Source organism: Esox lucius, chromosome 9, assembly GCF_011004845.1.
Source record: "Esox lucius isolate fEsoLuc1 chromosome 9, fEsoLuc1.pri, whole genome shotgun sequence".
NCBI classification, from domain to species: domain Eukaryota; kingdom Metazoa; phylum Chordata; class Actinopteri; order Esociformes; family Esocidae; genus Esox; species Esox lucius.
The window spans coordinates 4390522-4413963 of NC_047577.1; the positions used below are offsets into that span (position 1 = coordinate 4390522).

Consider the following 23442-nt stretch of genomic DNA (forward strand, 5'->3'; position numbering starts at 1 on the left):
ATTTACCAAAAGTAAAATAAAAGGTTCTGGAATAGGTCAAGTCTGGACACAGATGTATTTAACTTTCACATTCGTTTCTGTCTATTGACCCATTTGGAGTGGACGTCACGGTTACATAACTGAAGTTTGGGTGTGGCAGAAAACTGCATGAAAACGGCCAAGACCCCCGGAATAAAGGAAAAAAATATTGTTGTGGAAGAAAAAATACATAACATCCCTAAAGGGAAAGAAATGTCACCCCCTCTAACATGTAAAATGTCAGATTTAACTCTTACTGTGAGTACACACTGAGATCTTACATATAAGAGATTTTCAAACCAGCTAACCAGATAACTATCTGAGTAACGAGTGATCCACGATGTCAAAGGCTTTGGATCAATAAAGTGGTGCACCGTGTTCCCTGTTATCGACACTATTTATTACATAATTTACAACCAAGGAAGCCATAGTTCTTTAACCGGGTCTGAACACTGACTGGTTCTCTGTTCTGACTGACTGGTAAATGCGAGGATCAAGTGATTAGTCCGTTCCGTCATCAATCCCAACTAAGTTTGAGCTCTCCACTCTCAGTCAATACTTACTTTTTATCGATGGAATGCAGTAGCTCTGATTTTCTCCAGTTAGCGTTCACTTTACCAAAAAAATATATTGTCCAGACAAATCTTCAGCAAGTGTATTTACCAAAAGTAAAATAAAAGGTTCTGGAATAGGTCAAGTCTGGACACAGATGTATTTAACTTTCACATTCGTTTCTGTCTATTGACCCATTTGGAGTGGACGTCACGGTTACATAACTGAAGTTTGGGTGTGGCAGAAAACTGCAGGAAAACGGCCAAGACCCCCGGAATAAAGGAATAAAATATTGTTGTGGAAGAAAAAATACATAACATCCCTAAAGGGAAAGAAATGTCACCCCCTCTAACATGTAAAATGTCAGATTTAACTCTTACTGTGAGTACACACTGAGATCTTACATATAAGAGATTTTCAAACCAGCTAACCAGATAACTATCTGAGTAACGAGTGATCCACGATGTCAAAGGCTTTGGATCAATAAAGTGGTGCACCGTGTTCCCTGTTATCGACACTATTTATTACATCATTTACAACCAAGGAAGCCATAGTTCTTTGACCGGGTCTGAACACTGACAAATCTTCAGCAAGTGTATTTACCAAAAGTAAAATAAAATGTTCTGGAATAGGTCAAGTCTGGACACAGATGTATTTAACTTTCACATTCGTTTCTGGTTCTCTGTTCTGACTGACTGGTAAATGCGAGGATCAAGTGATTAGTCCGTTCCGTCATCAATCCCAACTAAGTTTGAGCTCTCCACTCTCAGTCAATACTTACTTTTTATCGATGGAATGCAGTAGCTCTGATTTTCTCCAGTTAGCGTTCACTTTACCAAAAAAATATATTGTCCAGACAAATCTTCAGCAAGTGTATTTACCAAAAGTAAAATAAAAGGTTCTGGAATAGGTCAAGTCTGGACACAGATGTATTTAACTTTCACATTCGTTTCTGTCTATTGACCCATTTGGAGTGGACGTCACGGTTACATAACTGAAGTTTGGGTGTGGCAGAAAACTGCATGAAAACGGCCAAGACCCCCGGAATAAAGGAAAAAAATATTGTTGTGGAAGAAAAAATACATAACATCCCTAAAGGGAAAGAAATGTCACCCCCTCTAACATGTAAAATGTCAGATTTAACTCTTACTGTGAGTACACACTGAGATCTTACATATAAGAGATTTTCAAACCAGCTAACCAGATAACTATCTGAGTAACGAGTGATCCACGATGTCAAAGGCTTTGGATCAATAAAGTGGTGCACCGTGTTCCCTGTTATCGACACTATTTATTACATCATTTACAACCAAGGAAGCCATAGTTCTTTAACCGGGTCTGAACACTGACTGGTTCTCTGTTCTGACTGACTGGTAAATGCGAGGATCAAGTGATTAGTCCGTTCCGTCATCAATCCCAACTAAGTTTGAGCTCTCCACTCTCAGTCAATACTTACTTTTTATCGATGGAATGCAGTAGCTCTGATTTTCTCCAGTTAGCGTTCACTTTACCAAAAAAATATATTGTCCAGACAAATCTTCAGCAAGTGTATTTACCAAAAGTAAAATAAAAGGTTCTGGAATAGGTCAAGTCTGGACACAGATGTATTTAACTTTCACATTCGTTTCTGTCTATAGACCCATTTGGAGTGGACGTTAAGGTTATGTAACTGAAGTTTGGGGGTGGCAGAAAACTGCAGGAAAACGCCCCCGGAATAAAGGAATAAAATATTGTTGTGGATGAAAAAATACACAACATCCCTCCTAGGGGATACCAGGGACACTAATTAATACCAGTCATAGACATGATCTGTTCACATCCACTGTAATATTGTGATACACTACTAGGCCTGCAAATCCTGCATCATCTGAATGTGATGAAATAAAATGCTGACAAGAATCTGCAGTGAAGTTTCGTATTCATTGTTTTTATTATTTATGTATAGTCCAAACACAATAATAAAACATTTAGAAAATTTACACATTCACTATCACCAAGTTATTTCAATGTAAATAAAATACACAAAAGGCTTATAAAGTAATACTACAACTAATACTATTAATAATAATAATAAAACATGTAAATCTTCCAAACCCCCCCTGATGCCTCACTGCTGTTATAAAGTGATTTCCAAAGAAATTAGAGGTGTGGTGCATGAAAGATCCGGTTTCCTACATATACGACACAAAATGTCAATCAGTTATAAAACCTACCTACAATTCTCCACACTTTTACTGAATAATATTTAAATGGCTCCACTTGTGAAAACCTGGGTACATACATTCAGGTAAGGATTAATATATGTGAAAATATCATGACATTTCACATAGTCACTCATCACAGTGTGGCAACATATAACGCCATAATACTTCTGAGTACAAACTTACAAGCATTTGTAGTTTCAACACATGTTTTTGTCCAGGACTTTTTACACCCTTTTGGAACACATTGCTTTGCATTGTCAAAATATTGTTACGCCTATATCATGAACCAACATATAAAATCTCAAGTCAATTGGCTTTATGGGAGGAGTTTTATTTTTGTTATAAATGCTTGAAAATCCATCGTATTGACTTTATATTTTCTCGAGTCAACTTTGTTTATCCTGACAGAAGAGACCAGCACGTTGTACCAGACCTTCACATAAACAGGGCAGTGGGAACATGATTATTTCAACGCCACCTATGGGCCAATCAGTACCATGGACAAATTACAAGCTATGGCCTGAGATATGTGATGTCATAGCCGTGGTATACAGTCTCATATACCACAGCTATCAGCCAATCAGCATTCAGAATTTGAAGAACCGGTTTAGAATTAAGGATATAAAGGCCAAATCCAGCAATAGGTAATAATATGTAATTATTAAATGATACATTCTGTGACACTTTTAGATTCTTATCTCCTCCTTGACCCACCGACTTGATCAAAATAATTTTTGACGTTGGAATGTTGCTGATCCAACAACTAATAGAGTTGATTCGGGTAGTGCTACTCCCACTGCTCCTCCCACTGCTCCTCCCACTACTACTCCCACTACTACTACCACTGCTATTTTTGTAAAATCAATGGCCTTTTCTTTTCCCCATTTCTTCCATTCCTCCCATTTAATCTTACTCTGAGCCTCCTCATACATCTTACTGGTGTAGTGTCCTCCTCCATTCGCCTCCACCATCTCATCTATCTTCCTCGGAAGCTCTGTGACCTGAGTCTGGTCTTCCTTCTTGTTATTGTTGAAGACGTGATATCTGTTTCCACATTTGTTGTTAAGCCTTTGTAGCTCTGTGCTTTCTTCCAAATACTCCCTGATTGTTTTCTTCTTTAGTATCTCCATGAGTGAAGAGCACAATGGTGTACATGGAGGCGTCGTCTCCAAGGTTTTTCTGAATCCACTTCACAGTGTTCTGCTCCTTCTCTGTGAACCTCACTCCCAGTCTGACCACCATGAGGAACACGTGGGGTCCTGGAACAGACATGTCAATGCACCTCCCCATCTCCTTCCTCATTTCTTCTTCCTTCAGTTTTGTGTCAAAGAGCCCTGGAGTGTCAATGACATCAATCCTCCTCTGATCCATAACTCCACTCTGTTTCTCACACCATTTGGTCACAGACTTAGCAGACATGTCTTCTTTAAAGGCTTCCCTCCCCAGGATGGTGTTTCCTATTGCACTCTTCCCTGATCCAGTCTTCCCCAGCAGAACAATCCTCAGGTCAGACACTATGAAGAGACAGTTAAAGAAAACAAACTTCAGAATAGTTATGCATTGTCCTTGATTAATGTCTCTTGTGTGATATTGTCTGAAATTATCTGATATTAAATCGTTTTAATGTGTTTCCTGACAGTAGCCTAAGCATGGATAATTCTTGTAACCTCATCTCATCTTCATCCGCTTATCCGGTATCGGGTCGCGGGGACAGCAGCTCCAGCAGGGGACCCCAAACATCCCTTTCCCGAGCCACATTTGCCAGCTCTGACTGGGGATCCCGAGGCGTTCCCAGGCCAGTGTTGAAATATAATCTCTCCACCTAGTCCTGGGCCTACCCTGAGATCTCCTCCCAGCTGGACGTGCCTGGAACACCTCCCTAGGGAGACGTCCTGGGGGCATCCTTACCAGATGCCCGAATCACCTCAACTGGCTCCTTTCGATCCAAAGGAGCAGCGGCTCTACTCCAAGTTCCTCACGGGTGGCTGAGCTTCTCACCCTAAATTCTTGTAACCTTATCTACAAAAAGTTTTCCCCTCAAACATTTTTTTTGCCAGATACCAGAGTTAGGTTCAGAATAACTTTGTATTTTGTATAGCCCTAAAAACTGGGATCAGTGTATGAACCCATTCTCCAGTCTGGATTTGGGTGTTTGGGAGAAGCCTGAAACACGGGAGGTGTTGCCCGAATACAAACTAAACCTCTACACATATCTCCTCCTACATCGTTCAAGCGATCAACTCCAAACCAGCGATGATATGTTCACACTGACCCAACTGGACATGTTCCATTCTGAGTTTTGATGCTACATTAAGTGTGATATTATTAATGGAAGTCAAAATGGGTTTGAATGGGAGCCAGAAGGATACAGAGGATTCTATTCAAAGTCATCATGCTTCATGGTGAATCAAGCTAAAGTAACACCTTAAAATCTTTAAAGCTATCCTAAATGGAATATATTTATCTATAGTGCTTCAATCAGCCTAATAAAATATTTCTAACAGTATTAATTAACCCTAAAACCGTTTCTGTCCAACAGTTCAAGCTTCAGTGATTTAACAAACATTTCTATTATAACATGTTAAGGCTATCTCAGATTAAACCAGTAAATATGTATGGACTATGACTACATGAATCTGCCTCATTTGCATTATTTGTGATAACAAACTCTTAAGAGTATCTCTGAACTGTTTCAAATAGAGACACCAAGCTAACTTCAAATTCTTCATAGACTCCACTATTAATTTGCTTAATTTGCCTAATTAGTGTTAATTAACCCTCTAACAGTATCTTTTGAACCATGAAAAGTAGGGAGAACAAAGTTATGTTTTTTCACATGTTTAAGCTATCCCAACTTGACATTGTTAACCTTTTATTACCTATGACTATATTAATTTACCTAATTTGCATTAATAACAGTACTTAACTCTATAACTTCTCTTGAATCGTTCAATGTAGAGACACTAAAATATGTTTGTTACATAGGTTAAGGCTTTCCCAACATAACATTTTTACACTCGTATGACAATTTAAATTATCATAATTTGCATTATTTGCGTTAATTTACTCAAAAACAGTGTCTCTTGAACCATTAAAGTTCAAAAGACCAAACCAACTTTCTTTTACTTTAAAGTACTACGCTTTTTTAATGTAATCAAGCAAGCAAGCACACAACATTTATTTCTGTCTAGCTCAGCTTTGTTTTTAAATAATTTTCTTTTTTTCTTTTTGTTTCTGATATAATAATTTTTGTGTACAATTCTGTACATTTTGCTTTAGATTTTCTTTTGATCTCAACATCCAACATCATTTTCACGGTTGCTCTGAAGTATAGTTTCTATGTTTTAAAATCTCAATCAATACTTACTTTTGGTCGATGGAATGCAGTCACCTAGGATGTCAATAGATGCGTTTGGAAAGTTCAAATATGACCTTTGGTTAGCAGTCAGTCAACAATAGGATTTAATCTCTACCCAAATCTTATGCAAGTGTTTTTCTCTCAAGAAAGATAACTGTTGGGTGCGTCAGGTCTGGAAACACAAGACTTTTTGTAAGCATAGATAATATACCACTAGATAGGATTCTTTTTATAGAGACCCTATATATCAGAATGGAGCAATTTGGCAGCCATCTTACATGGGAGGTGTTCAAATGGACATTTATTTATTTCTTATGATATCAATTAACTGTGATTTTATTTTATGATATATGTATATAATGTATATACACACATATATTATAATTTAATTTTAAAAATGACTCTTAGTCATGTCATGGTAAACGTAGCTAGCTAGCTTACTGAATGTGTATGCTAACAGTAGCATACTAACTGGAGGCCAGTAGCAGCTACATTTTTGTGGAGGAAAGCTATCCAACACAGCCATCTGCTGATTATATACAGTAATAACGTTTGACGAAAACATTAGTTTTTACTACATACCTTGTGTGAAATATTCATTCATTATTTAATGTAGCTAGAGACGGTTAATTTAAAAAACAAACATAATTTTGATACTTAGGTTAACACGCGTAAACAGCTATAGTATGGGTAACTTTCTTAATTGAACACGCTATATGAAATGAAGAATGTTACCATACCTTTTTACACTAATACTGATGAACGATGAATGTTTCCCACCTCCTTCGTATCTTCCATGTTTGTGGAGCAATTTGCTGCTGCCCAAAATACCACCATCACGTGTAAGATGGCGGACCTATTGGGACGAAAGTCCCATCTATGCTTTATATCTATGTTTGTAAGTTTCACATTCGTTTCAGTCTAAAAACTGCACGACTCGGACACGTAATCATTACCAGATAAAATCCATACTGCAATTTCAATTAATAACTGTACAGAGTTAAAACGTAAAAAAAAGACACGCTCCTGTCCAGATCTCTTTGACCTCTGTAACTCCAAACGATACTCCAACTTCAACCAGTAAATTGCGGTTAGCAACGGTTAAGTCCATCATGTTACTTTGCTACCACACCCTGCACACGAAAACGTATATTTTAAATGTATTTTGAAGTTGTATTCAGACATTTCAACTAACGTTCCCAGCTATAGAACTCATTATATTTTATGAACATGATTAAACAACGCTAATTTGGTGGTAATTTAAATAGACACAAAATGCAGATTTGAGGCATAATCAATATTTACATCTATTCATTTAGCAGATTGCGGATCCTTATTTACGTTCATTTATTAAGCAGTTCTTCCTAATCAGAGTAGATTTACGGAAGCAATTAGGATTAAGTGACGCACTATCGGCCGAAGGCACGAGGTGAGGTATACGGCCAATACCACCGCAATAGCTGTTCTTATGTATGATGCATCGCGGAGTGCGTGTATTGCCTTGATAAATTCGCGACATATTAAACCCCTGAGATGCCTTATTGTGCTTATAAAGCTGTTACCAACACAATTAGAGCTGTATACATGCAGTATACAATCATTCCATGGCTATCAGCCAATCAGCATCCAGAATTATTTAAACCGCCTGATTTATATTGATATTTGCGAGTGTAACTTTGATCAGTTTCATGAAGTGTCAGTTACAGACATTCACAGTACTGTCCCCCAACCCACACCACCCTGGTCTAGCTAATACTATTCCAATCGTGTTCGGAGAGGCAAATGGAGGAGACAGATTAGAAGTCTTGTGAAGGACAGATGCAGGATTCTACACAGTGCCCCTTTATTATAGTAGACAAACTTATTATTTCATGCAAGACAAAACATGACTACAGGTTACAGGTAAATAGCCTTCATAATGTTAACCATAAAATGACTCATGCTTCACTAGATACTAACATTATTTACATTGACACAGAGCAGAAACAAACCACATCAGAATTGGCCCCTAAATATACCATTAAGAAGGAATAACCATAAATAAAATACCAATATCCATAGAATTTTTGAAGTATCTTTCATGACATGATATCAGTATATTTTATAATCACCAGTTTCAACACAATAACATTATTTTTTACATTATTCTTACACAATTTGGAGGTGAGAATGGAACGTGTAAAGTTTAGAACACAGTAAGAATGGGTTCAAGGAACGGAACGTGTGAGAACTCTGGAATGTCGAAGTAGAACATACAAAGGCACTACTCAGTCAGAGAGGATTTGTCGGTTAACTAGAAACTAATGATGATCACATGACATATAACATTGACCCTGTAGTGCTTAAGGAGTGTGCATGATGGCACCGTTGAGGTCGTAGTTGAAAGGTCATTGAGCCTAAGAGGTGATTCCTGTGGAGAGAAAAGATCTGCTTCTGTCGGCTGCGTTTTCCTCCACCTTGAATGTGTAGTTGTACTGTGAAAACACGCCATGGTTAAACCACAGTAGAAAGAGCCTGGGTTTCAAGGACACCTGACAACTTCATTGTAATTTTCAAGAAACATTTATACTAGAAAATAAATTCCCCTAGGAAATTATAACAGTATCAAAATGTCTGAGAGTCTGTTGTCTGACAGGACAGAAACAGGCTGACCAGAGCCCAATGTTTGAGATGACTGGGGACAGAAACAGGCTATCCAGTTCTATATAGCCCAATTGATGTTACACAGTTCATAGTTTATAATACTCCCAAAGCTTTCTTTCAACTATCGGTATTTTGCCTAAGATAACCAATTGCCAATTATTTGTCTTTTAGAAAAATTTAGTACAATAGCATATTCTGTGGCTTCGCAGTAGAAACTTCCTCCATCTAAAAAAAATTCATTTTTGTAAGTTGTGTGTTTGCTCATATAAATTAACCAAGTGAACATTAAAATCATGGCACACACCAAACACTGATAAAACAACAAAAAACAAACATAAGAACACCTACCTCATTTTCAATGTCCTGGAAAGATTTGATGCGGATATTGTCCAGAATGTTAACGGGGGTCTGGGTGAGTGAAAATTAAGGATTGAAAGAGAGAGAGAGGAGAGAGGAGAGAGAGAGATGGAGAGGAAGGAGAGAGGAGACAGTGAGATGGAGAGGAAGGAGAGAGGAGACAGAGAGGGAGAGTAGAGAGAGGGAGAGAGAGGGAGAGGATAGAGAGAGATTGAGAGGAAGGAGAGAGGAGACAGAGAGGGAGAGTAGAGAGAGAGGGAGAGGATAGAGAGAGATGGAGAGGAAGGAGAGAGGAGACAGAGAGGGAGAGGGAGAGTTGAGAGAGATGGAGAGGAAGGAGAGAGACAGAGAGGGAGAGGAGAGAGAGGGAGAGAGAGGGAGAGGATAGAGAGAGATGGAGAGGAAGGAGAGAGGAGACAGAGAGATGGAGAGGAAGGAGACAGAGAGATGGAGAGGAAGGAGAGAGGAGACAGAGAGATGGAGAGGAAGGAGAGAGGAGAGACAGAGATGGAGAGGAAGGAGAGAGGAGAGACAGAGATGGAGAGGAAGGAGAGAGGAGAGACAGTTTTCAGTTACGTGACGTCCCCACACACACTCAGCAACAACTACATCAGCTGATGTTGAGGGGACCCTACCGTGTCGTTGGTCTGGGTCTCAAACTTTGGGTGGAGAGCAAAGGGAACCCCGTCTATGGCTGGAGGGAGGGGGAGGGAGGGGGAGGGAGGGAGGGAGGGAGGGGGAGATGGAGGTACAGAGAATAAAGAGGTGTCAATTCATCATGCTGAACCAACACACAGTTTTTTCCAGGTCTAACCAAATGGTCCGTTGTTTTAACGAACCCGGCGTAAGATTGGAGAAATGAGTGTGATGTCATTTGTAGTAGTGTATCAGTAGAATGGTTGCTTTTCAGTGTGTCATATTTAACTATGACTGTATTAATATACTGAGCACATGGCCCCAACCAGAGCAATCAACAATGCAGAATCCTTGAGCTACGTGGAATCCCATAATGCACTGGGTACATTTGTTCATGTTTGATTTTGAGATTTAAAATGGCCGCGTTCAGACAGGCAGCCCAATCAGAGCAGTTCCAATAAAAATATCTGAAATATACCAGATCAGAATTGGGCTGCTTGTGTACACACCACCTAAACCAGTTCCTCTGTGTCTCGTATATGTTAACATGTTAAAGGGTGTCCTCGGTATCTCGTATATGTTAACATGTTAAAGGGTGTCCTCGGTATCTCGTATATGTTAACATGTTAAAGGTGTCCTCGGTATCTCGTATATGTTAACATGTTAAAGGGTGTCCTCGGTATCTCGTATATGTTAACATGTTAAAGGGTGTCCTCGGTATCTCGTATATGTTAACATGTTAAAGGGTGTCCTCGGTATCTCGTATATGTTAACATGTTAAAGGGTGTCCTCGGTATCTCGTATATGTTAACATGTTAAAGGGTGTCCTCGGTATCTCGTATATGTTAACATGTTAAAGGGTGTCCTCGGTATCTCGTATATGTTAACATGTTAAAGGGTGTCCTCTGTGTCTCGTATATGTTAACATGTTAAAGGGTGTCCTCGGTATCTCGTATATGTTAACATGTTAAAGGGTGTCCTCTGTATCTCGTATATGTTAACATGTTAAAGGGTGTCCTCTGTATCTCGTATATGTTAACATGTTAAAGGGTGTCCTCTGTATCTCGTATATGTTAACATGTTAAAGGGTGTCCTCGGTGTCTCGTATATGTTAACATGTTAAAGGGTGTCCTCGGTGTCTCGTATATGTTAACATGTTAAAGGGTGTCCTCTGTGTCTCGTATATGTTAACATGTTAAAGGGTGTCCTCTGTGTCTCGTATATGTTAACATGTTAAAGGGTGTCCTCTGTGTCTCGTATATGTTAACATGTTAAAGGGTGTCCTCTGTGTCTCGTATATGTTAACATGTTAAAGGGTGTCCTCTGTGTCTCGTATATGTTAACATGTTAAAGGGTGTCCTCTGTGTCTCGTATATGTTAACATGTTAAAGGGTGTCCTCTGTGTCTCGTATATGTTAACATGTTAAAGGGTGTCCTCGGTGTCTCGTATATGTTAACATGTTAAAGGGTGTCCTCTGTGTCTCGTATATGTTAACATGTTAAAGGGTGTCCTCTGTGTCTCGTATATGTTAACATGTTAAAGGGTGTCCTCGGTGTCTCGTATATGTTAACATGTTAAAGGGTTTCCTCTGTGTCTCGTATATGTTAACATGTTAAAGGGTTTCCTCGGTATCTCGTATATGTTAACATGTTAAAGGGTGTCCTCTGTGTCTCGTATATGTTAACATGTTAAAGGTGTCCTCGGTGTCTCGTATATGTTAACATGTTAAAGGGTGTCCTCGGTGTCTCGTATATGTTAACATGATTAAAGGGTGTCCTCTGTGTCTCGTATATGTTAACATGATTAAAGGGTGTCCTCTGTGTCTCGTATATGTTAACATGATTAAAGGGTGTCCTCGGTGTCTCGTATATGTTAACATGTTAAAGGGTGTCCTCTGTTAATCAGAGGATGTTAATGTATCTGTATTTTGGTCTACCAGAGATGCCGTAGATGTTGCTGTTGTCTGCCGCTTTGTCCACAGCGTCGTTTGATCCAAGGTTCCCACGACGACTGCTGATCTTCCTGCCAGGAGGCAGGAGCGGAGCGTTACTACGGAGACAAGGAGAGGGTCAGAGGTCATAGCAGATGCTGGATGTTATGACAAGATTCCAGACAATCAATGGTGATCGGTGTCATCCACAAACTGGTGGGTCAATAAATGGTAACAGTTTACTCCATCACATGGTTGCTAAGCAAGTAGGCACAAAATCCCTTCTACAGAGGTCATGTTCCAAAAATAATGATATAACAACAGTACATACAGATTTTCAAAAAACAAAGTACACATCTCATCTTTACAAAGTGCACTGCATATCCCAGAATTCCCCAGCTTAGACTGCAGTCCAGAGGGATAACTTCCATAAAGGGATCTGGGGGATTTCGTGCCAACTGTGCCTACATGTTTTAGGGCTTTTTCTTGTTCAACATCTCAATGTTATGAATAGCAGATACCTGCTAATGTCTGCTAAATTCAGCAGTCATTGCCAGCTACCTGTTCAGATGAAGGCTGTACCTGAATCTAACTAACTGACGGCTATGGTCAGGTGTCATGTGTTACTGGGTCAGGTGTCCGTTGTTACTGGGTCAGGTGTCGTGTGTTACTGGGTCAGGTGTCATGTGTTACTGGGTCAGGTGTCGTGTGTTACTGGGTCAGGTGTCGTGTGTTACTGGGTCAGGTGTCGTGTGTTACTGGGTCAGGTGTCGTGTGTTACTGGGTCAGGTGTCCGTTGTTACTGGGTCAGGTGTCATGTGTTACTGGGTCAGGTGTCATGTGTTACTGGGTCAGGTGTCGTGTGTTACTGGGTCAGGTGTCGTGTGTTACTGGGTCAGGTATCGGTGTGTGTGTTACTGGGTCAGGTGTCATGTGTTACTGGGTCAGGTGTCGTGTGTTACTGGGTCAGGTGTCCGTTGTTACTGGGTCAGGTGTCGTGTGTTACTGGGTCAGGTGTCGGTGTTACCGGGTCAGGTGTCGGTGTTACCGGGTCAGGTGTCGTGTGTTACTGGGTCAGGTGTCCGTTGTTACTGGGTCAGGTGTCGTGTGTTACTGGGTCAGGTGTCGGTGTTACCGGGTCAGGTGTCGGTGTTACCGGGTCAGGTGTCAGGTGTGTGTGTTACTGGGTCAGGTGTGTGTGTTACTGGGTCAGGTGTGTGTTACCTGGTCAGGTGTGTGTTACCTGGTCAGGTGTGTGTTACCTGGTCAGGTGTGTGTTACCTGGGTCTGAGGGGCAGTGGAGGAGTGTTCTGGTCAAGGGAGAGCTCGCGGAGGGTTAGGCTGACCTTGCGGGGCTTGGCCCGGGGTAGGAGGCTGGAGAAGGGCCCCTTCCGGCACCACATCACGTAGCCATGGATGTCCCTGACACACACACACACACAATTCTAGTGGGGAACAGTGTGTGTGTAGACTGACCCTATACAGGTGTAATGTGTGTGTGTATGTGTGTAGACTGACCCTATACAGGTGTAATGTGTGTGTGTGTGTGTGTGTAGACTGACCCTATACAGGTGTAATGTGTGTGTGTGTGTGTAGACTGACCCTATACAGGTGTAATGTGTGTGTGTGTGTGTAGACTGACCCTATACAGGTGTAATGTGTGTGTGTGTGTGTGTAGACTGACCCTATACAGGTGTAATGTGTGTGTGTGTGTAGACTGACCCTATACAGGTGTAATGTGTGTGTGTGTGTGTGTGTGTGTGTGTGTAGACTGACCCTATACAGGTGTAATGTGTGTGTGTGTGTGTGTAGACTGACCCTATACAGGTGTAATGTGTGTGTGTGTGTAGACTGACCCAATACAGGTGTAATGTGTGTGTGTGTGTGTGTGTGTGTGTAGACTGACCCTATACAGGTGTAATGTGTGTGTGTGTGTGTGTGTGTGTGTGTGTGTGTAGACTGACCCTATACAGGTGTAATGTGTGTGTGTGTGTGTGTGTGTGTGTGTGTAGACTGACCCTATACAGGTGTAATGTGTGTGTGTGTGTGTAGACTGACCCTATACAGGTGTAATGTGTGTGTAGACTGACCCTATACAGGTGTAATGTGTGTGTAGACTGACCCTATACAGGTGTAATGTGTGTGTAGACTGACCCTATACAGGTGTAATGTGTGTGTTTGTGTGTGTAGACTGACCCTATACAGGTGTAATGTGTGTGTGTGTGTGTGTGTGTAGACTGACCCTATACAGGTGTAATGTGTGTGTGTGTAGACTGACCCTATACAGGTGTAATGTGTGTGTGCGTGTAGACTGACCCTATACAAGTGTAATGTGTGTGTGTGTGTGTGTGTGTGTAGACTGACCCAATACAGGTGTAATGTGTGTGTGTAGACTGACCCAATACAGGTGTAATGTGTGTGTGTGTAGACTGACCCTATACAGGTGTAATGTGTGTGTGTGTAGACTGACCCTATACAACTGTAATGTGTGTGTGTGTGTAGACTGACCCTATACAGGTGTAATGTGTGTGTGTGTGTGTGTGTGTGTGTAGACTGACCCTATACAGGTGTAATGTGTGTGTGTGTGTGTGTGTAGACTGACCCTATACAGGTGTAATGTGTGTGTGTGTGTGTGTAGACTGACCCTATACAGGTGTAATCTGTGTGTGTGTGTGTAGACTGACCCTATACAGGTGTAATCTGTGTGTGTGTGTGTGTGTAGACTGACCCTATACAGGTGTAATGTGTATGTGTGTGTGTGTAGACTGACCCAATACTGGTGTAATGTGTGTGTGTGTGTGTGTGTGTGTGTGTAGACTGACCCTATACAGGTGTAATGTGTGTGTGTGTGTGTGTGTGTGTGTGTAGACTGACCCAATACAGGTGTAATGTGTGTGTGTGTGTGTGTGTGTGTAGACTGACCCAATACAGGTGTAATGTGTGTGTAGACTGACCCTATACAGGTGTAATGTGTGTGTAGACTGACCCTATACAGGTGTAATGTGTGTGTGTGTAGACTGACACAATACAGGTGTAATGTGTGTGTGTGTGTAGACTGACCCTATACAGGTGTAATGTGTGTGTGTGTGTAGACTGACCCTATACAGGTGTAATGTGTGTGAGTGTAGACTGACCCAATACAGGTGTAATGTGTGTGTGTGTAGACTGACCCTATACAGGTGTAATGCTGTAGCATCATCCTACTCTTGGCCGTCACTTTGATGTCGAGCACTGCCGCCTCAACGCTGCACTCCTGCACCAGTCGCACACACACACGCTTCTTCTTCCACACAGACGCCTCTGGAGACACACACACACACAATCAATACTACACACACAATTTAAAAACTACACAAAAGCACAAATGAACATTCACAAGCGTGTATAAACACGGTGTCTTTTAAACAGGAATAATTGCATTAGTTTTGTGCTACTTCGATTAGGTCTCTATCTATGAGTGTGTCTCTATCCATGTGTGTGTGTGTGTGTGTGTGTGTCTCTATCCATGAGTGTGTGTCTTAATCCGTGTGTGTGTTTCTATCCATGTGTTTGTGTGTCTCTCCATGTGTTTGTGTGTCTATCCATGTGTTTGTGTGTCTATCCATGTGTTTGTGTGTCTATCCAGGTGTGTGTGTTGTGAAGCTAGGTACTCACTGGGCTCCAGGTGTTCAGGTATGAAGCAGTATCCACTAGGGATGGCCTCCTTGTCAGAGATCACCTGGATGTCAGAAACCACCATCCCACCTGACGGCTCCTAGAGGAGGAGGTACCACTGTGGTGAGAGAGTGTGTCTGTGTGTGTATCAGTGGGTATCCTGGTGGGGGAGTATGTTGGGGTGTGTATCAGTGGGTCTCCTGGTGGGGGAGTATGTTGGGGTGTGTATCAGTGGGTCTCCTGGTGGGGGAGTATCAGTGGGTGTGTATCAGTGGGTCTCCTGGTGGGGGAGTATCAGTGGGTGTGTGTGTATCAGTGGGTCTCCTGGTGGGGGAGTATCAGTGGGTGTCCTGGTGGGGGAGTATCAGTGGGTCTCCTGGTGTGGGAGTATCAGTGGGTGTACGCTGAACCGTGTCTGGATTCCCTGCCTCTGATCAGATACAGAACCGTGTCTGGATTCACTGCCTCTGATCAGATACAGAACCGTGTCTGGATTCACTGCCTCTGATCAGATACAGAACCGTGTCTGGATTCCCTGCCTCTGATCAGATATAGAACCGTGTCTGGATTCCCTGCCTCTGATCAGATACAGAACCGTGTCTGGATTCACTGCCTCTGATCAGATACAGAACCGTGTCCGGATTCACTGCCTCCGATAAGATACAGAACCGTGTCTGGATTCCCTGCCTCTGATCAGATATAGAACCGTGTCTGGATTCCCTGCCTCTGATCAGATACAGAACCGTGTCTGGATTCCCTGCCTCTGATCAGATACAGAACCGTGTCTGGATTCTCTGCCTCTGATCAGATACAGAACCGTGTCTGGATTCACTGCCTCTGATCAGATACAGAACCGTGTCTGGATTCACTGCCTCTGATCAGATACAGAACCGTGTCCGGATTCACTGCCTCCGATCAGATACAGAACCGTGTCTGGATTCACTGCCTCTGATCAGATACAGAACCGTGTCTGGATTCCCTGCCTCTGATCAGATATAGAACCGTGTCTGGATTCCCTGCCTCTGATCAGATACAGAACCGTGTCTGGATTCACTGCCTCTGATCAGATACAGAACCGTGTCCGGATTCACTGCCTCCGATAAGATACAGAACCATGTCTGGATTCACTGCCTCCGATCAGATACAGAACCGTGTCCATATTCAATGCCTCCGATCAGATACAGAACCGTGTCGACATTAAACCTTCCCCTTACACAAGAATACTACTACATGTCAACAAATCAGGTCTTTGTAATAACATCAACCATTCACAACACGGGCGACAGACTTCATTACATTTCACTTGTGTGAGTGTATATAAGTGTGTATGTAAGTGTGTGTGTGTAACAAACTTTGCTGTAGCAGAGGTAATAGCCAGATTTCATGGCAAAACTCCGCGTGAAGTTAGCCGCAACTCCATCCTCAGTTGAGCTAATCTGAAGAGAGACAGAAAGGGAGAGAGGGAGCGACAGAGAGGGAGCGACAGAGAGGGAGCGACAGAGAGGGAGCGACAGAGAGGGAGCGACAGAGAGGGAGCGACAGAGAGGGAGCGACAGAGAGGGAGCGACAGAGAGGGAGGGGGGGGGGCAATAGAGAAAAAGTGAGACCACAGTTTTATTTATTTAATTTCACCTTTACTTAAGCAGGTAAACCAACTGAGATCCAATTTGATTTGCAATGACAACTGGGCCAAATAAACTGTATACCACAGGGGGGCGCTAGAGTGTCTGGTTTTAAAGACTTCATTGCAAATCATTCCAGTCATCCAGTAATGACGTAACAACACACCTGCGTATTCTGTCTGTTGGAGTACAGATTTCTATTGGCTAAAGAGAGGAGGCTAATGTGGGTCTGGAAAGAATGGGATTGGTCTAATCAGATACCTCTTCTACCTGGATCGTCCCTACCTCCATCCACACCTCCCTCCTCATCCCTACCTCCCATACCCCCCCCACCTCCCTCCTCACCTCCCTACCTCCCATACCCCCCCACCTCCCTCCTCACCTCCCTACCTCCCATACCCCCCCACCTCCCTCCTCACCTCCCTACATCCCATATCCCCCCCACCTCCCTCCTCATCCCTCCCTACCTCCCATATCCCCCCCACCTCCCCCCTCATCCCTCCCTACCTCCCATATCCCCCCCACCTCCCCCCTCATCTCTCCCTACCTACCTCCCTCCTCATCCCTCCCTATCCCCTCATCCCTACCTCCCATATCCCCCCACCTCCCTCCTCATCCCTCCCTACCTACCTACCCCCTCATCCCTTTCTACCGCCTCTATCCCTCCATACCTCCCCTGTCCCTCCATAACACCCATACCTCCCCTGTCCCTCCATAACACCCCTACCTCCCCTGTCCCTCCATAACACCCCTACCTCCCCTGTCCCTCCATACCTCCCCTGTCCCTCCATACCTCCCCTGTCCCTCCATAACACCCATACCTCCCCTGTCCCTCCATAACACCCCTACCTCCCCTGTCCCTCCATAACACCCCTACCTCCCCTGTCCCTCCATAACACCCCTACCTCCCCTGTCCCTCCATAACACCCCTACCTCCCCTGTCCCTCCATAACAGGTCCCTCCTGCCTACCAGGTTGAAGTCTTTGGGGCAGCTGGCACTGTTGGAGGTCCAGGCCACTGCCGTCACCGGCCTGATGGGGGCACCACCACCCTGTTCCATCAGAGACATCTGGAGGAGGAATGGAAGGGGAGGTTGAGGGGCGGAGGAATGGAAGGAGACGTAGAGAAGCGGAGGAATGGAAGGAGTGGTGTGAATACAGACATTTTAATGATGGTTATTCCTTTACAATTGTCTTCAGGTTTGCCAACAATGCAACATGGTTACTCATCTCAAACACATTCAATAACCCACCTGTATCAGACAGAACAATGAACAGCAATAACCAACCTCTATCAGACAGAACAATGAACAGCAATAACCAACCTCTATCAGACAGAACAATGAACAGCAATAACCAACCTCTATCAGACAGAACAATGAACAGCAATAACCAACCTGTATCAGACAGAACAATGAACAGCAATAACCAACCTCTTTCAGACAGAACAATGAACAACAATAACCAACCTCTATCAGACAGAACAATGAACAGCAATAACCAACCTCTATCAGACAGAACAATGAACAGCAATAACCAACCTGTATCAGACAGAACAATGAACAGCAATAACCAACCTCTATCAGACAGAACAATGAACAACAATAACCAACCTCTATCAGACAGAACAATGAACAGCAATAACCCACCTTTATTTCAAAAGAATAAATGAGCTGGTTTCTAACGTTTTGCCAAAGATGGTAACGCATTTTTTAAAAACTTTTGGTATTGTTAGCTAGCTGGCCTTACTGTACAGTAATTAATTGGGGTACTGCAATATTTTCAGGTGGCTATCTAGCTACAGTACCAGAAGAAATTACAAGGTAGTTGTTTGTTTTTAAAGTCTATGGTATTTACTATGTTAGAAAACAAACTAACTTTAAAACAAACTTACATAAGCAATAACTACAATAAAACGTATATAAATACTAAACCCGTTATTGTTGTAGGTAAGGTAAAAAAAAAAATGCCAGCAATTTAGCTGGCTTGCTAGTTAGCTAACCTTTGTTTTGACAGGTGAGTCAAACATGTTTTCCTAAAGGTTTCGGTGATTTCACGAACGTTTAAAATATATATACATATAACAAAAATGGTATACTTACATTCCCATTCGTTTGAACGTTATATCGTACTAATGGAGGCTGATTTAAAAAATAAAATAAAACGTAAAGTCAAACTCGTACTTGTACTTTTTCCTTGTCTACTTTTCAGGAAGTAGTGGACATTCCATGACTACAATTCCCTGCATTCACTAGGACCAAGGCTGAGTTTGCGTGAACATCACGTCATAGCAACGTTAGCTAGCTAAGACCATGCGCAGTTACACGTTATTCAGTGCGTGTCACCCCATACTGCGCATGTCCTCAAATTCAAGGACTTAGTTTGCTGTTGTTATTTTTTTACAAAAATATATACTTGTCAGTTAGTCAATAATCAATCTCATGTGGTTGTACTAGGGACAGTTTAAAGTTTCGATAACATTGTTTTGCATTTAGGTTTAGATAAAACCACAACTAAGGACGATTTTTCTCAAATGACAGAATGGTCTGTCGAGTCTGCCTCTTACACGATGTTTCGCCTTTTGATTTAAAACGTAAAATACCTGTGGGAAAGTAACAAAACGAGTTAACTGTCTTTGTGCAAGCGCTGCAGACCATGATGAGCTGGTATTTCACCTTTCCGCCAGATGGCGCTGCTATCCTGAAATATTATTTCTATATGGGGATTCGTTTATACTGTTACCTTAATTTAGGCATAGGTCCGGTATAAATATCACCGCATTTAATTGTGCAATTCATTGGTGACCCGTGACCCGTCGATGCCATAGATTTAAACAAACACACACAGGGAAATGAATTAGATTACACATTATTGCGAGAAGGACATGGTAAACAAAATACACATACAAAAGCACCATGGCAGGCCATAGTATGGTACACACACACACACTGAATTAGCAGAGAGAAAGAGAGACAAAACCGTATGTGAATGTGAGAGTTCTCTGGAGATGGGGCAGAAAGGAGGAAGAGGAGGAGACGGAGGTGGGAGTCAAGGCAGGGTGCTGAGAGAAAGATCGATTCCCATTTACATGAAAATGAGGCAGCGCAGGGGGAGAGAGGGAGGGGGAGAGCGAGATAATGGAAAGGGGGAAGGGTGAGAGAGAGGGAGAGAATGAAGGAGAAAGATAACAAAAAGCGGAGAAGGTGAGAGGGAGAAAAAAAACAAGGTGAGAGGGGAGGGGAGAGTGGCAGAGGAGGAGGCAGAACATAACATTCAACTACATCGCATTCTCTGTGGAACACTTGAGATCCTAGATAGACATCAGTGACTGAACACAGGCCTGAATGACTCTGGAGTCTGTGTGTGTGTGTGTGTGTGTGTGTGTGTTAGACTGAACACAGGCCTGAATGACTCTGGAGTCTGTGTGTGTGTGTTAGACTGAACACAGGCCTGAATGACTCTGGAGTCTGTGTGTGTGTGTGTGTGTTAGACTGAACACAGGCCTGAATGACTTGAGTCTGTGTGTGTGTGTGTGTGTGTGTGTGTGTGTTAGACTGAACACAGGCCTGAATGACTCTGGAGTCTGTGTGTGTGCGTGTGTGTGTGTTAGACTGAACACAGGCCTGAATGACTCTGGAGTCTGTCTGTGTGTGTGTGTGTGTGTGTTAGACTGAACACAGGTCTAAATGACTCTGGAGTCTGTGTGTGTGTGAATGTGTGTGTGTGTGTGTGCGTGTATTAGACTGAACACAGGTCTAAATTACAGGAGTGTGTGTGTGTGTGTGTGAGGCTTTGTTTACTAGTGTGAATACCTCACACTGTGACGTGACAGCACTCTGATGACATCATGAGGGGTGTTAGACAATAGATGGCAACTGCTCATCCAATCCCTTCTCATGGAGAAGGGACATCATACACACACACACGCACGTGCACGTACACAAACGTGTACACAGACACAGATTCCTGGGGAGAATGCAGAGGTGATCGGGTCCCCGTTGGCATGGCAACATGCAGAGCAGACCGCTGGAGGTGTCAGGCGTTAGGAGACAATGGAGATCCATCTGGGAGGGGGAGGGGCTTGTTTATTTAGAACGTTTAGTGTAATTGCCTGATTGGCTAATTAATGGGAATGAACCAGAGTACATCTGCAGGGAGAAGAGGCATTCTGGGTGACAGACCTCCCATCAGCCTCTGGTTTAAAGGGTCTGGTTTTTCAGAATATACTGTGTGTGTGTAAATGTGTGTGTATGGGTGTGTAAGTGTGTGTATGTGAGAGACAGTTGGACACTGAGTGAGAGAGAGATGAATATGATGTGTTTTATGCCGCGTGCGTGTGTGTGTGTGTGAGACAGGTAAGTAAATGATATAGTGAAACCGTTGTCTTCTCTCTTTTTCCCGCCTTCTCCCAGAATCCATTCATCTGTCCTGCTGGATGGCCTCCTGAGCATGACAGACAGGTTACACACACACACACACACTCACCAAAACAAACACACACCAACACGAATACACAACAAAACATTCACCCAGATGGCCTTCTCCCTGTGTATTCAGCTATCCTACCTCCACTCATTAACCAAAACTCTAGGTATGTGTGAATGTGTGTGCACGTGCACATGTGTCTTGTATGTTTGTGTCTTTCTTTGTGTGTGTGTGTGTGTGTGTGTGTGGGTGTGTATTTGTGACAGAGGTGTCTGTAATGGCGTGGTGGGGGTATAACTGAAACTCTACACCCCCTTTCCAGCCTAGCCGTCAATCATCCTGAATGGGGGCGGGCTAATGGTCCAACATTCTATTGCCCCTCCCCCCTCCTACCATGGCAACCCAGCTGTCAATCTCATAGAGGAGGGAGGGGGTCTGCCTAATGTTCTCTACAGTTCATTTATGGGCTCGAGCTCAGAAGGGAGAAAATTCTGCTAGATCCAGCAGTGGCTCACAACAAGCTCAAAGTACATTACACACACACACACACACACACACAGACTGTCTTTTCTGTGTACACTTTTAAACACAAAATGTAGAAAAGAGAGGGACAGCTCGAGAGAGAGAAGGGCAGAGTGAGAGAGGAGCGAGAGAAGGAGGGAGAGAGTACAGGGAGAGACGGGAGTGACAGAGAAGGAGAGAGTGATGTGTAATTGAGTCATTAACTGAAGGCGTGGGGAGTCTGTCAGTCAGCTGTCTGCATTGGCAACAGCAGGTAAACAAACTAACACACAATGACTCAATCTACAGACCTGGCCCAAATGCCACCCTATTCCCAACTTAGTGCCCTACCTTTGACTATTGCGCGTGCGCCAGTCCTTTGACCCTGGTCAAAAATAGTGCACACTTTACAGGGAGTTTAACCATCAATGCCGTTTAACCTGAGCAGGAGTCAGACTGTGTTCCAAATTGCACTTTCTAGACTTCCTGACAGGGCGCTACTTTAGTCTTTGGTCAAAAGTAGAGCACTACATAGAGAATAGGATGCCATTGCAGCCACAAGCCCAGTGTTAATGAGACTTTAATAAGATGTGCATACAACGCGTCTCATAGGGTGGAACACTCTCAGAACCACGGTTCTTCCTCTGTCCTGTAATGGTCCCATAGGGTGGAACACTCTCAGAACCACAGTTCTCCTTCTGTCCTGTAATGGTCCCATAGGGTGGAACACTCTCAGAACCACAGTTCTCCTTCTGTCCTGTAATGGTCCCATAGAGTGGAACCCTCACAGAACCACAGTTCTCCTTCTGTCCTGCATTGGTCCCATAGAGTGGAACCCTCACAGAACCATAGTTCTTCCTCTGTCCTGTAATGGTCCCATAGGGTGGAACCCTCACAGAACCACAGTTCTCCTTCTGTACTATAATGTCAGGTGTTTACAGTTAAAATTGGACAGTTGAAGACTGGAAGAATGTTGCCTGGTCTGATGAGTCTCGATTTCTGCTCAGAACCAAACTCAGCCAATTGCTTGAGGTTTGAGGGGTGTCTGACATGTACTGCCCACGTCAGGTCCTGCCACAGCATTTGATTGGATTAAGGTCAGGACTTTGACTTGGCCAATCAAAACACTTATTTCTGGTAGATTTCCTTGAATTCTTTGGGTTGTTGTCTTATTGGAAGACTCGTCGTTGGCCCAGCTTTAGTTCCTTGACTGACAGCCTGTTCAAGAATCTCCTGGTATGAGTCAGACGTCATGGTTCCCTTAATGATGTACAGTGAACCAGGTCCCAACCAGGAAAATCAGTCCCAGACATTCCCATCACCAGGATTGACTGTTGGGATAAGGGTCTTCTGGTGATGGGCAGTGTTGGGCTTTCGCCAAAACGTAGTGACAGTGGCGTAGTGTGATGACACTGGGCCATGTTGCAACCTGTGATAACCACATAGAGCCACTCAATATCAAATAAATATACACAACAATATTTAATATACAGGCACTCATCTGTCCAGAGAATGGACTTCTGCAAGGCTTCTTCCTGGCGA

The 23442-nt window shown here is 43.1% G+C and overlaps 2 protein-coding genes across 3 annotated transcripts; both read right to left on the bottom strand.

Moving 5' to 3' along the window:
- Window positions 1-2493: 2493 nt before the first annotated feature.
- On the bottom strand, window positions 2494-6423 carry LOC114839799 (GTPase IMAP family member 4-like). The gene is given in 3 exon segments (XM_034294558.1): window positions 2494-3892; window positions 3894-4288; window positions 6142-6423. Coding segments are annotated over 3 exon segments (792 nt in total). The 5' UTR covers window positions 6143-6423; the 3' UTR covers window positions 2494-3496.
- Window positions 6424-7935: 1512 nt separating this feature from the next.
- On the bottom strand, window positions 7936-19225 carry LOC117592808 (multivesicular body subunit 12A-like). 2 transcript variants are annotated; one of them, XM_034294548.1, is made up of 10 exons: window positions 19077-19222; window positions 17946-18044; window positions 16706-16789; window positions 15354-15453; window positions 14870-14999; window positions 12981-13121; window positions 11706-11818; window positions 9768-9826; window positions 9124-9183; window positions 7936-8606 (listed from the first exon to the last, which is right to left on the bottom strand). In XM_034294548.1, the coding sequence occupies exons 2-10, from the start codon at window positions 18042-18044 to the stop codon at window positions 8529-8531; spliced, it is 864 nt and encodes a 287-aa protein (XP_034150439.1). In that variant the 5' UTR covers window positions 19077-19222; the 3' UTR covers window positions 7936-8528. The 2 variants fall into 2 exon arrangements, with proteins under 2 accessions (XP_034150439.1, XP_034150440.1); XM_034294549.1 differs by lacking the exon at window positions 12981-13121 and having other exon boundaries at window positions 19077-19225.
- Window positions 19226-23442: the final 4217 nt, after the last annotated feature.